The following is a 12,638-nucleotide window of genomic DNA, read 5'->3' as shown; positions in this document are numbered from 1 at the left end:
CCTTGGCCTCAATGGGTTAAGGATCCAGCATTGTTGCAAGCTGCAGTGTAAGCCACAGATGCAGCTTGGATCCCGAGTTCCTGTCGCGTAGGCTGGCAGCTGTAGCTCAGATTTGACCCCTAGCCCGGGGAACTTCCACATGCTGTAGGTACAGCTGTAAAAAAAAAAGAAAAAGATAATTTATGAAGCACTTACCACTGCAAGTATATCTCCTTTATTGTCCACAAGCTTACTCTGTAAGCTGTTTTTATCCCCATTTTATGGATAAAGAAACTAAGGCTTAGAAAGGCCTATTGGCTTGTTTAGTCGCATGATTGAGTTGTTGAACCAGAATGTGAATCCCAGTTGGTCAGATCTCAACGGCTGTACTTGCACCATGCTCAAGAATGGAGAGTGTTTGGATTTTTTAACCATCATGTTTCTCTTTAACAATAAGGAGAAAACATATCAGGGTTTTATGGAAGTCTTAACGTCTTCACATTTCAGGGTGCATTTGGATATTTTGCAAGTGAAATCGAGAGCAGTGAGGCTGAAGCAACGCAAACTGAACTTCAGCACTGTCAATATTCCTGCTCGTCCCACCGTGAAAGTCTTTTCCCCCAGCCTTCCGTGTCTATTCTTGGATATTAGGAAATGACCCAGAACACCTCATCAATGAAAAAGAATGTGCGCCGTGCTGTGACAGAGCTTTATACTAAAGGGCTTTCAAGAGGGAGTTAACTCAGTGGTGAAGCAACCTTGCCCTGATTTAAATAGCTTTCCCCAGCACAGCTTGGGCTCAGGCATGACTGTTGGTTGCCTTTATAAATAATACAAAACAATTGATGCAACAAACTTAAATTTGCTAAACTTGAAACTTTTTGCAAAAGAAGAAAAAAATGGACCCACTTTCTTTTCCTTTTTTTTTTTTTTCCTTCTTCTTTAGAAGCTGAACTGGGTTCCCCATTGCATTTCTAATTCACTGATAATTTTAAAATGCACGCTAGTTTCTGCTGCGATGCTATATATTCCTTTTATCTGGAATTTCGGGTTTCTCTCTCCCGTTTCCTGGGATTTGCAAAACAGCAAAATCAGCCCGTTTACATTTAAGATGTTTTGATTCTTTTCTCAGACTCTTGCCAGTGTACTTAACGCAGAATGATTAAAAGCTGTGTGTTCTGTTAGAACTGTTATAGTGTTTAAACAAGGAAGTCTGTGTTTGTTTAAGAGAATGGGGAAATGGTTATCTTGACAGATTAGACTGCACAAACAGGACAGCCACAGTCTAGCACAGATGTCCACATTTGCCACTTGGCTGGCTTTTTGAGGTATTCTAAACAAAACTTGCTTGTGTGCTGGTGCCTGAGCGCTGCCTGAGCTCTGCCTGACACCTGACTGAGGAATGTGATTAAGAACCGCTGCCAGGGCCTGGGTGTCTCTGTGGGCACATGTTCCCAGGTTTGAAATTTCTCAGGGTCTGTTTAACTGTGTCATAATTAAACTAATGGAACACAAGAGGAATTTCTCTCACTGGCTGGAAGGCCCCGTTCCAGTGTGATTTGGTCTCCCATCACCCGCGATGCCAGTGGCTGCACTGCAGAAGGTGAAATGCAGCTGAGCAGAACTGTGGGGTGACCGCATTAATCAGTCTCTTCCAAATGTGATCTTAAACTGGATGAAGCATCAGGGGCAGCTGTGGTTAAGTGGCCATAGCACTGAGTGGAAAGTGGGAAAACCTGATTCAAGCCCTAATTCTCTACTTACTAGCTGTTTGATGTTGGTCGAGTCCTCATTTAACCCTCCTAGGGTCGTGCAGCTGTGGTTGATGACGCTGAGGGATGCCATATCTACTGGGCCTGTCCTCTGCCAGGCACTGCTGCGGGCATGACACCCTGTTCCTCATCTTCTGCTCAGAAAAACCCGGTAAGGTGGCGCCAATAAGTTGTACTGTTTCCTATGGGATTTCAGGGAAGCTCGGAGCTTTGCTGGAAATCATTTAGGTAGCATGGAACACACTAGCTAGGATGTTGGAACGCAGGTTCTTTGGGTTTGGGCTTTCTGGGGCAACGTGATCTTTAAGGTAACTTCCGGCCGTGAAATCAACAATTTTGTGCAATCTGAACACATGGATGTGGCTTTAACTATGTCTATATCTACACATACACTGTAGAGACCAATACTTAGCCTTGAATGGTTATAACCACGAGTGTTCATAGATACCTTTGTCTATTGCCTGGTTGCATAGCTTGCCATAAATATTAGTGTACAATTCTTTGATCATAAATTTTATGAATATCTAGGGCTCTCTTATTAAGGAGTATTTGCTAAATCAGATCTTTTGGAGCTTGAAACTCTGGCATGTGTGATTCTAATTTTTTTTTTTTTTTTTACTGAAGAGGAACTTCAAAATAGATTACAAAACTTAGGACTTTGGGGCATACATGTTATGTCATAAACAACTGCTAATTTAACTCTCTCTGTCATATTTATTTCTATTAATTAGTGCTTTATAATATGGGTGATACTTGAGCGCAATTGATCGAAATTTAGAATTTATTGCAATGCAGCTTTATTAGTAGCAAAGGAGGTTTCCATTGCCTTATTTTAAATAAATAAGATATTTATTCCTAACATATTCACATGTGCTATGTGAGTGTATTTTCCAAAAGCCATGAGTCCACCGTTTTTATTGAAAATATACAATGCAAAATGTCCAGCAGCTGGTGACAGTCCACTTGTGCTTTGGCTAGTTTGCCAATGTCAGTGGGGTTACCTGTCAGGACTCTGGGAAACCAGACAGGATTCTGACCGGTGGATTCTACAGGCCTTATTCGTAGAGACCACCTAGCATCTTCCACTATCGTAAAGAGGTCGGTTTGAAGAATTAAGTCTGTACCAATTTTGATACATCTGTACGTAGTTACTAGATAATCAAAAACATATTAAATAATCAACTTCTCGTGTGATTGTTTAAATGATTTATGGTACTGTGTCTTAGCTCCTCTAATGTGGACCTGACAACAATCAGCCTGGATGGCTTCGTTCCTAGCCGTCTTGCCATAATCCTCTTCATTTACTTCTTGACCTAACCCTGTTCCCTTGGGGACGTCATTACTAACATCTGGAACCATCTTTCACTCTCCATCTATTTTTTTTCTTCTAACAATTCTTTTTAGAGGGAATCTCCTGGAATTCTGCCCTCAACCATCAGTCTCTCCTGGATCCTTATCAAATTAGAACAGGACTTACTCAATGCACTATTTTGTTTATCACAAAAACAAGAGACTGCTTCTCCCAAATAGGAATCTATTATTTTTTTTTTTTATCTTATCCCTTAGCATGTAAGAATGGAAAGATTGGGATCACTTGCTTAGCCCCAAGCTGATCGAGTGCTTGGCAATTAATATTAACTGATAACAATAGAATTTCAATATAACTATTTCTTCGGTACATTCCTAACAGTGTGTCATATAATTTTCCTGGAATCCCTAAGATCAGGAGTTTAGTTTCTGCTAACATTTAAGAGCAAATTGTGGGAGTTCCCATCGTGACTCAATGGTTAACGAATCCGACTAGGAACCATGAGGTTGCAGGTTCGATCCCTGGCCTTGCTCAGTGGGTTAAGGATCTGGCATTGCCGTGAGCTGTGATGTAGGTTGCAGACCCGGCTCGGATCCCGAGTTGCTGTGGCTCTGGTGTAGGCCGGTGGCTACAGCTCCAATTAGACCCCTAGCCTGGGAACCTCCATATGCTGCAGGAGCGGCCCCAGAAGTGGCAAAAAGACAAAAAAAAAAAGAAAAAAAAAAAGAGCAAATTGTGGTTGTCTTCTCCATTTTCTACATAGCGCAAAGATAAGTAGAAATAATGAGCTTGGATATGCTGAGTCATGTTGAGGAAAATTGAGGCCCCCAAGTCTTTGGATGCTATCGGGTCTAGAATGAGCCACATGAGCTGCCTCTTCCACTGAGGGTCTTGTCTTGGGAGAAATCAAGGTGATGACGTGAGGCAAAGCTGCAGAAAGGCCGGCTGAGAGGCATGGGTGTGGGAGGCTTGCGTGGGTAATGAAGGTGATTCATGGATGACTGTGTTCCTGAAACTCAGGTGGTTTTTTCCGCAGGCTGAGTGTCAGGCCATCTCCTTTCTGGTCCCATCTTCTCCCAGGACTTGTGCTAACTGGCCCACCTTTGAGCCATTGATTGTGTTCATAGCTCTCGGCAAAGAGGATCGCCAGGCTTTAGAGATGAAAGAATTTAGCTGGAGTGGCTTGTAGAGCAGAAATACCCACCCTTGGAGATCCATCTCTCCAAAATTTGCTAAGTCTTAAGAAAAAAGCTGACTTTTTATTTAACGAAATCTGTTAGAAAAGGAAACAGGATATCACAGGCCAAAAATAGAAGTTCGACACAACACAAAAACTGTGAAGACAAAACAACAGTTCTTAGCCTCTCAAGGCTAAAAAGGTCCCTGGTGGTCTAGTGGTTAGGATTCGGCACTGAACTTGGAGCCTGGTCCCTTTTTCTTAAAAAGAAGGTGTAAGTTTTAGGGAGGTGGGAAAAGTATTCTTTCCTTAATTTAGGTGGAAGGGTTGAGAAAGAATTGCAAGTAGAATCACTTTTATCATTTCTGTGAGTTAGTGTTATTTAATGAAGAATTTGTGAATTGTTTCATGTTACACATCTCCAGTGGGCTGAGTCTTACACACTGAGAAACACTGTTTTCTAACCACTGTCTGGACCAGCTAGTTGCTGGCGGTAGCTTCAGAGGGTCAACATGGATTTATTGACTATCTATCATGTGTATCATTTGTGCAAGGCACTCTCAGGAATAGAAATAGAACCATCTGAGTTAGAAGATGTATATAAATAAATGGGTATGCATTTATATTTAGGGTGAGAAGACATACATAATATGTGTACATATATGTGTGTGCATATTTGTTTTTAATAATATGAGATTTGAGAGTAGAACTAAATGATATATGAACAGGTGTGCTAAAATACTGAAAATACTTGATAAAATAGTAAAAATACTCCCGTTCTAGTTGGCAAATGACTTCAGAGTGTCCTTTGTCCCAGAGGTGTCCCAACTTTTCCCCGCAGCAATTAGAGGAAGAGTAGAGGCTTCTAGACCCAGTCCAGCCCTGTAGCCTGTGTCCATTTGTGTGGTTGCTACCTGGCCATAATGATGGTGTACTGTTTCAAATATTCTCTCAGTGTATTGGACATTCTGGGCGTTGTATTGACACATAGAAACTGCCATATAATTAGTGCTTGATAAATAGCACTTGAATGTGTAATAAATACATTAATTGCTAGGGATTCAGGTGTAGGAGTTTAGTAGATCAGGTTTCTTAAAGGAAGTGAGTCTTCAGACAAGTTTTTAAAATCTCAGCTTTTTTTTTTTTTTTTTAACAGAAGCAATCAAGGCACATCATTGAATTTTATGAGAATTCCAAAAAATGTAAGGAAAACAATAGCTATAATCCTACCATCCAAAGAGGACCACAGTCAACATTTTGATTTGCTGTCTTTAGGAATTGTCTGTATATGTGTTTAGTTGTTCGTGTGTGTGCACGCACGTGCACACAATGCATGCATGCCTAGGTAAATATTTTAACCTGTTAACGTGAACTTTCTGTCCTTCCTCAACTCCCCAAGGATGATTCCTTATTTAGCTTGGGGCCCTCAATGTGCTAATTGTATTGGTGGGAGAAAGAATGGAGAGGAGCCAAGGGTGGTTGTGTGGATTTACACGAGAAAGGACCCTCTGGGATGCATATGCTCTGAACAGTGTGAAACCCAGAGTGGAGTGTCTGACAGTGAGAGTGGGGGGGGGGGTCAAAGTGAGAAGAGAGCCCTTAGACAACCTAGCAATGGTTGAAACGTGAGGAAGAAGGGACCTGGGGGGCATTAGTGATGCCAACACGTGGGAAATAAGTCCATGAAGAAAACATTCAGGATGCTTTCTTATAGGTCATGGAATATAATCAGAACTGCCTTTGCCTCCTTTTCAAGATGCTGTCAATAAAGACATAACATTTCAAGGCCTTTGTGGCTTTAGATGAAAGTCTGTGTCAAGATGGGCTTTAAATTGGGAACGAGGGCCAGTTTGTTCAGACTGAGTGTGTGTGTGTGTGTGTGTGTGTGTGTCCTGAAAGAGGGATGTGATGGTGATAATAGTTTCAAATGGTCTGATGTGGTTTCTTTTGTTTTTCTAAGCATTTGACCTTGGTTTTCCTCTGCCTGAGGCATCCCCATCCATCTGCCATGAAAGCAGACAGGAAATGGTGAGATAGTACTCAGCTTTTGACCTTCAAAAATAGGATTTGCAGCAAGTCAGTAGTCTTGAAAAACCAGGATATTGCTTTGAGAAAAAGTGTCTAAGTCCATTGTCTGTCTCCTTGAGGATCTCAAAGGGCACATTTGAAGGGCTGGATCACAAGGAATTTGCTAAGGGAGGGCCAGACAATAAGACCATGACTCTTTGGCAGCCCCAGTTGTCTAGGGAAAGGAAAAAGAGAAGGAAGAGATGAGATGTGTGCCCAGAGATGATTTAGAGAAATGAGGCTGACAGCGACAGCCTTCCTTCCCCTTCTGAGGTCTGTTGGGGGTGTAGGAGGAGGTTGCCAGGTTGATTATCACAGATCAAGTAGAAGTGAAGCCAAAGCCACATAAACATGGTGCTCAGAGAGCCTGCTCAGGCAGAGAGGGGTCCTAGTGCATATCTCCTTGAAGCTGTCCTTGGTTCCCATGCTGCCAAGCAGGACCCAGCAGTAGCTTAGAGTGACTGTGGAGATTATCCAATGGGGTTACCACAGTGGTGGCAGGATGTCTCCGTCACACAAGATGTAAGGCGGAGAGCTCAAGCTGGTGCTCAGTGAGACTTGAAAGACCTGAGAGAGAGCTAGATTGCCAGGCTTGTCTAAGCTTTGAGAGACCAGGTGACTAGTTCCACCTGCCCTGAATAAATGCTATGATGACCCTGGGGTTAGTGGCATCCGGGTGGTGAGGTCATTGCTCCAGAGGCAAGGAAGGCCAAGGAGCTGGAAGAATCTGACTCATCTCTTCTCTCCTGAGGTCAGTGAGCCTCCTTCGCTGTCCCCTTATCCTTACAACTATTACCTTTTGCAGAGAACAGGAGTGGGAGGGTATTTGAAAGATGAGCATTTTATCTAATAACCCTTTAAGAAGGACTTGAATGTGTAAGATCAGATTAAATGTTAAATCTGACACTTACTGTAATTAATGTGTTCTCGGCCAGGGACATCTGGGTGCTAGAGAGGAAGAATAGAGTGTCCATAGACTCAAGGATGAAATGAAATATTTTCTCTACAGAGCCAAGCCGTGTTGTTTAAAATTACCTACATGCGTGTGCGTGCACACGCACACACACCCCCCGATTAAAATCACACTGGGTGTGAGGTTGTTTCTGTCAAAGTTCATTTGTTGGCAAAGATCAGAACCCCCCTGAGGCTAACTCAGGCAGCAGGGGAAGGGATAACTGGAGTCAAGAATGGATCCGTGGTTGCCAGGAATAAGGGCTGACATTGTTTGATTAAAAAGAGGTCATGTAAGAGTTTTGTCAGGGTTGGTGGGGTCAGTGAAAATGTTCTGTAGCCTGATTACATTGGCAGTGCCACGGCTCTATGCATTTGTCGAAATTTATAGAATTGTACGCTAAAAAGAATGTAAATTTACGTACTAAAAAGTATGTACATTTTGACAAACAATTTTAAGAGAAGTAGAAAAAATACTCCAGGGGGAGAGAAAATGTAATGGACACCCTTAAATCAGATTCCAGGCTTGAGCCAATCAGTGACGATCCCTTGGCAAGCAGAGCTCTGAGCTGTTTGTCTGGGTTTTGATGGGGCAGTAACAACAGGGTGGGAAGTCAGACTGGTTTGCACATGAAGAGATTTGTCATGGAAGAATTTTACATTGTGACATCCCGAATAACGTTATTTAATGAACATTTTCCCCAAGTTGTTAAAATTGCTTTGCATGCATTGGTTGAAAATGCTGCGGGACACATCCTACACATGTCCCTGCTGAGGTTTTTGTGTTCACTTGTTTTGGTTTTGTTTTTCTCTTGGGAACATATAATGAGTTTCCCACCATGTGACTTCATGCTACCAGGCCCCTGGCCCCACTCACATTCTTAACCTTCCCTTCTGCTCTTCCGAAGACCTTGACCTTTCTGAGGATGGTCTGCTTTGGAAGCTTTCCCTTCCCCAGACTTTGTAGAGGCTGGATTGAACCACATCAATGACAGGAGCAGCTCCAGTCTTGCTCTTGGCAGCATTTACCCATGTCTGCTCACTGACCGCTGTCACAAATTTATCAAGGTTGACAGTTGGGCAGAAGCTCTAGCTGCTCTTTAAGTGGTAATGCCTCATACCAAGTTTCCCAAAATATTCTGGGTGATAGTTGTTGAAGGTGATCCTGGGCTGGTGCCGACCACCAGCTTTACCCCAGCCTCGTGGGTGCTTCCTGTGTTTCCAGATGTGGCCGTGGCCTTGGCTCACGTGGCCACCTAAGTTTTCAGGTCTTCTTTAGTCTCGATGATATGTCGGCCGCCACAACAAAAAAGCTTCCTGCTGAGTTTTGAAGAAGAACTTGAAAATAACTAGACAAAGAAGGCAAGGGAGCAGGAAGAGTTCTGAGTGTCATCTGGTCTCAGAAGTGTCAGAACCAGGAGTTCCCGTCATGGCACAGTGGTCAACGAATCTGACTAGGAACCATGAGGTTGTGGGTTCGATTCCTGGCCTTGCTCAGTGGGTTAAGGATCCCACAGCCTTGTGAGCTGTGGTGTAAGTCGCAGATGCTGCTCAGAACCTGTGTTGCTGTGACTCTGAGGTAGGTCAGCAGTAATAGCTCCCATTAGACCCCTAGCCTGGGAACCTCCATATGCCTTGGGAGCAGCCCTAGAAAAGGCAGAAAGACAAAAAAAAAGGAAGTGTCAGAACCCCAATCAAGAACTTCTAGAGAACTCATTTTGAATATAACATTAAGCTCATCAGTTTAGGTGCCATAAAATAGATATTTTAAGATTTAAACTTCAAGATGCCAAGGAGTTTGCTTGTTAGGGAGGAAAAACTAACACATAGGAAAATGATAGAGGTATTCCTATTTTCTATTTAATATGTGTGTCTTATAGTCTCTATAAAGTTATATTAAGTATACAAATAGCCCTATCAAAAGAATAAATCTTGGAAGCATCAAGATCTATCCATCTTTGAAATGTGCAAAGGTAGTCTCTACTTTGTTGCTACAAGGCAGAGATGGTACGTTTTACTCATGTATAGTTCTGGAGTACTTCCTTGCTTTTTCTCATCATGTATCTTTGTGCAATTGCTACGCATCTTGAAAAATACTTCAAAATCAACATAACTCAATTTTTGCTACAAGCATCAAAGCAGTAGCAGTTAAGCCCAGAGATGCTAGTTAATATTTAGGGATATCCAGTTTAAATGACCACACTATGAAAAATTGTCCAAGCTTTGGTTTACAACCTTAACATGAATAAATCAGTGTTCTATCAGAAGACGGCATTATCATGCTCCCTGTCTATTCCTCCCAGCCCAAGAGCCGCATGACTAATGCCACTAGGCTGAAATCTCTTCCTTCTAGGAATGATATTTCTAGGTAAAGACTGAGGACAGCAGCAAGATGATGTGTGTGTGGTTGTCATGGTGGTGGTTGGGGCAGGTAAGGATTTGGAGAGTAGTGCAATCTCTTTTTATGAGGCCCTTAGAGAGGCAAATATTAGACTGTTCGCAGAGTTCATTTTCTCATGAACAAATACAGTTATCATCCAAGAGGCTCTTTAAAAGAAAAACAAGGAGACTTTCAGTAATCTCCTCTTGTCAGACTTTGCATAACAGAAATGTATCAGTGAAAGATGAAAGGCCAACTCGTGAACATAAAATAGAATGACTCGAGGTGATTCAGGCAGAAGAGAACACAGTCATTGTTGGTAAATGAAGGTTAATGATAGCTTTGCACCGCCTGGAATTTTGTAGCATGCATATTTTGGTGAATTATAGCTAGGCTGTATCATCATTTGTGACCTATATATAAGGGAGTCAAAGGGAAGTAGGTCTCTGCATTTTATTGTTACCAGAGTTTTTTTTTTTTTTTTTTTTTTTTTTTTTCTGATTAGAGCCTTCCCCTGCACCCTGTCAAGCAATCACTAGACTTAAAAAGAAATATTCGGAGTTAGAGTTCCCCCAGAGACTGTGATAACATCGACCAGCCACAAAATGATTAAAGAGAAGTAGCTGTAGCAGTCATCTACACATGCCAATAGAGCCGAAGGGGAGGGCTTTACATTTTTTTTAACATAGATTTATTTACTTCAAAAGTTTTTTTTTTTTTTACCTTAAAAATTATCGATAAAAGTTTTTGCATTTCACCTCAAAAGATGGTACAATATCACTGCTGACAGTCCATTTACCCAGAGACTGACTTTATACTAACAAATATGGTGTTCAGATTGTCAGCAAAACTAAAATGAATGGGCTGAGCAAAATTCAAACGGATCTTGGGCCTATCATCAATCAATTAAGCTCTTCCTGGCACTCGTAGGTTAATATCAAAGTGTACAATACAACCTCATCCATTTTATTTAGCATTTTTTTGTGTGTGCCATCCCATAAAACATTCTATACAGTCTTCCTTATAGACTAAACTAGATTTCCCTTCTAGATTCTAGAGCGACTCCAACAGTGACAAAGCAGAACTTGAGGAAATGTGACCGGGAGCTTTATTTTGGGTCTCTGGGTGAAGGGCCGGTGACCCCCAAACAGCCCAATTCAAAGATGAAAGCCTGAAAGGCAAAGAGCCATAGAAGGGAGGGAAAATGTCAGCGAGAAGGAGCAAACCACCCAGAAAACTCAACCTCAGCTCCAGTAATTCAGTCCAATTCCATCGCCATAGAAGATTGAGCAGAGAGAAATGTGGTGGGATTAACTCCACAAGCATTTCTGAAAGCCAGAAGGTCACTCTGAAAAAATAATTCCAACATGGATTCTAATTTATCTGATTTGGTTTCCTTCACCTCAAAGGCATTAAATTCAAATTTCATTCAAGACGAAAGTCAATCTCATTATCGTAATTACAGAACTAGCCGTTTTTGCTGTGTACGATTCTATTTGGCAGAAAAGAGCCTGAGCTTAACGTGCCCCACTGGGATAAAAACTTGTGCTTCAGTAGGAAGCAAGAAAGCGTAACAGGAGAATGGTGATTACAAACTCTGCTTTCTGGTGTGATTATATAGCTTGTAACATTGGAGCAATGAGAAGGGGCATCCAAATTTTAGCACATATCTTACTTCAAAGATTCCAAAGGTAAACGAATCCTCGATAACATTTATTCCTGATCTGAGTGCTGCATACCCCTGGGGATAGGGTGGGGACCACAGGTTATTGCAAAGGGGTCCATAAATCCACGTGACTGTATTATTAGTAGAAAGTATATTGTCACATACATAGGTATTATTTTAAATACATATATATGCAATTAAAACAAAATCGTACTGGAGTTCCCCCTGTGGTGTGGTGGGATTGGCCACGTCTTCACAGCGCCAGGACCAAGGTTGGATCCCCTGCCTGGCAAGGTGTTGCTGCAGCTGCAGAGACGGTTGCAATTGCAGCTCAGATCTGATGCTTGGCCTGGGAACTTTATATGCCATGGGGTGGCCAAAAAGAAAAAAGAAATAATAGAAATTTTTTCACAAATGTGACTGGGTTTATAATGTTGCTTTTTAGCATTAGTTACTTTTAAAATTAATAGCTATTACACAAAGTGAAAATGGGTCTTCAAACATATAGGGATAACAGCTTTATTCATAACTGCCCCAACCTGGAAATAGTTCAAATGCCCATTGACAAGAGAATGTGCACGTAAATTGTGGTATAGCCATGTAAAGGAATAGTGCACAGGAGTGAAGACAGACAAACTACAGATACATAGAACCACATGGATGAATTTCACAGAGATGATATTGAGAAAGAAAGAAAAAAAAAAAAAAAGGCCAAGAATATACTATGTGATTCAATGTAGTTAAGAACAGACAAAACTATTTGATGACCATGGAGTCAGAACAATAATTTCTCCTTCCAGGGACTGTGGAAAGGGACATAAGCAAACTTCTACGGTGCTTTGAAACATTCTGATGGAGTGTGTAAAACTGTATCCAGCTGTGCACTTAAGATCGATGGGCTTTGTATTCTTTTCTATATGTATTTATGCCTGTTTCAAACCGTGTTACCAAATTCTTCGGCTCTGTCCCATCGAGGGGTGGGATCTTATATCCTATCCCCTTGAATCTGGACTAGACTTGGGATGCATTTACAGTCGATAGAATGCATCAAAATTGAAGTTTTGTGACTTCCAAGACCAAGTCATAAATAGCACTCAGCTTCTGCTTTTTGCCTGAACTATTTGCTCTGGAGTCATGAGCCATGGCGTTAGAAGTTCCAATACCCTGCTGCCGCCATGCTGTGAGGAAGCCCTGGCTGCGAGGAAATACCATAGGTAGGTGCTCAAGTTGACAGCCCCATTGAATTAAGCCTCTGAGCCATCCAAGTTCAGACACGGGACACATAAGATACCTCTAGATGATTCCAGCCTCCAGCTCTTGAGTGATAGCCCTCAACC

General features: G+C 41.9%; 1 protein-coding gene and 1 pseudogene across 8 annotated transcripts in view; one reads left to right on the top strand and one right to left on the bottom strand.

The window, feature by feature from the left end:
* Positions 1 to 1,419: 1,419 nt before the first annotated feature.
* Positions 1,420 to 12,638, top strand: part of LOC110259460 (uncharacterized) — a 700,448-nt gene continuing 689,229 nt past the window's right edge. For 2 of the 8 annotated variants that reach the window (XM_085014430.1, XM_085014431.1), the window contains exon 1: positions 1,420 to 1,902. In XM_085014430.1, the coding sequence (XP_084870556.1) occupies positions 1,864 to 1,902 (39 nt within the window). In that variant the 5' untranslated portion in view covers positions 1,420 to 1,863. The remainder of the gene's footprint in view (positions 1,903 to 12,638) is intronic. The other 6 variants (XR_014838680.1, XR_014838681.1, XM_085014432.1 and 3 more) reach the window with 5 other exon arrangements.
* Positions 8,103 to 12,478, bottom strand: LOC146405721 (large ribosomal subunit protein uL15 pseudogene; annotated as a pseudogene).

The sequence above is a fragment of the Sus scrofa genome, chromosome 2 (assembly GCF_054392235.1).
Source record: "Sus scrofa isolate SSC_HxYL_T2T_F1_AM1 chromosome 2, Sscrofa_HxYL_maternal_Yorkshire_Landrace_v2.0, whole genome shotgun sequence".
In the NCBI taxonomy this organism is placed as follows: Eukaryota; Metazoa; Chordata; class Mammalia; order Artiodactyla; family Suidae; genus Sus; species Sus scrofa.
Note: the sequence above shows the minus strand (reverse complement) of the source record. Positions and strands in the feature narration are given on the sequence as shown.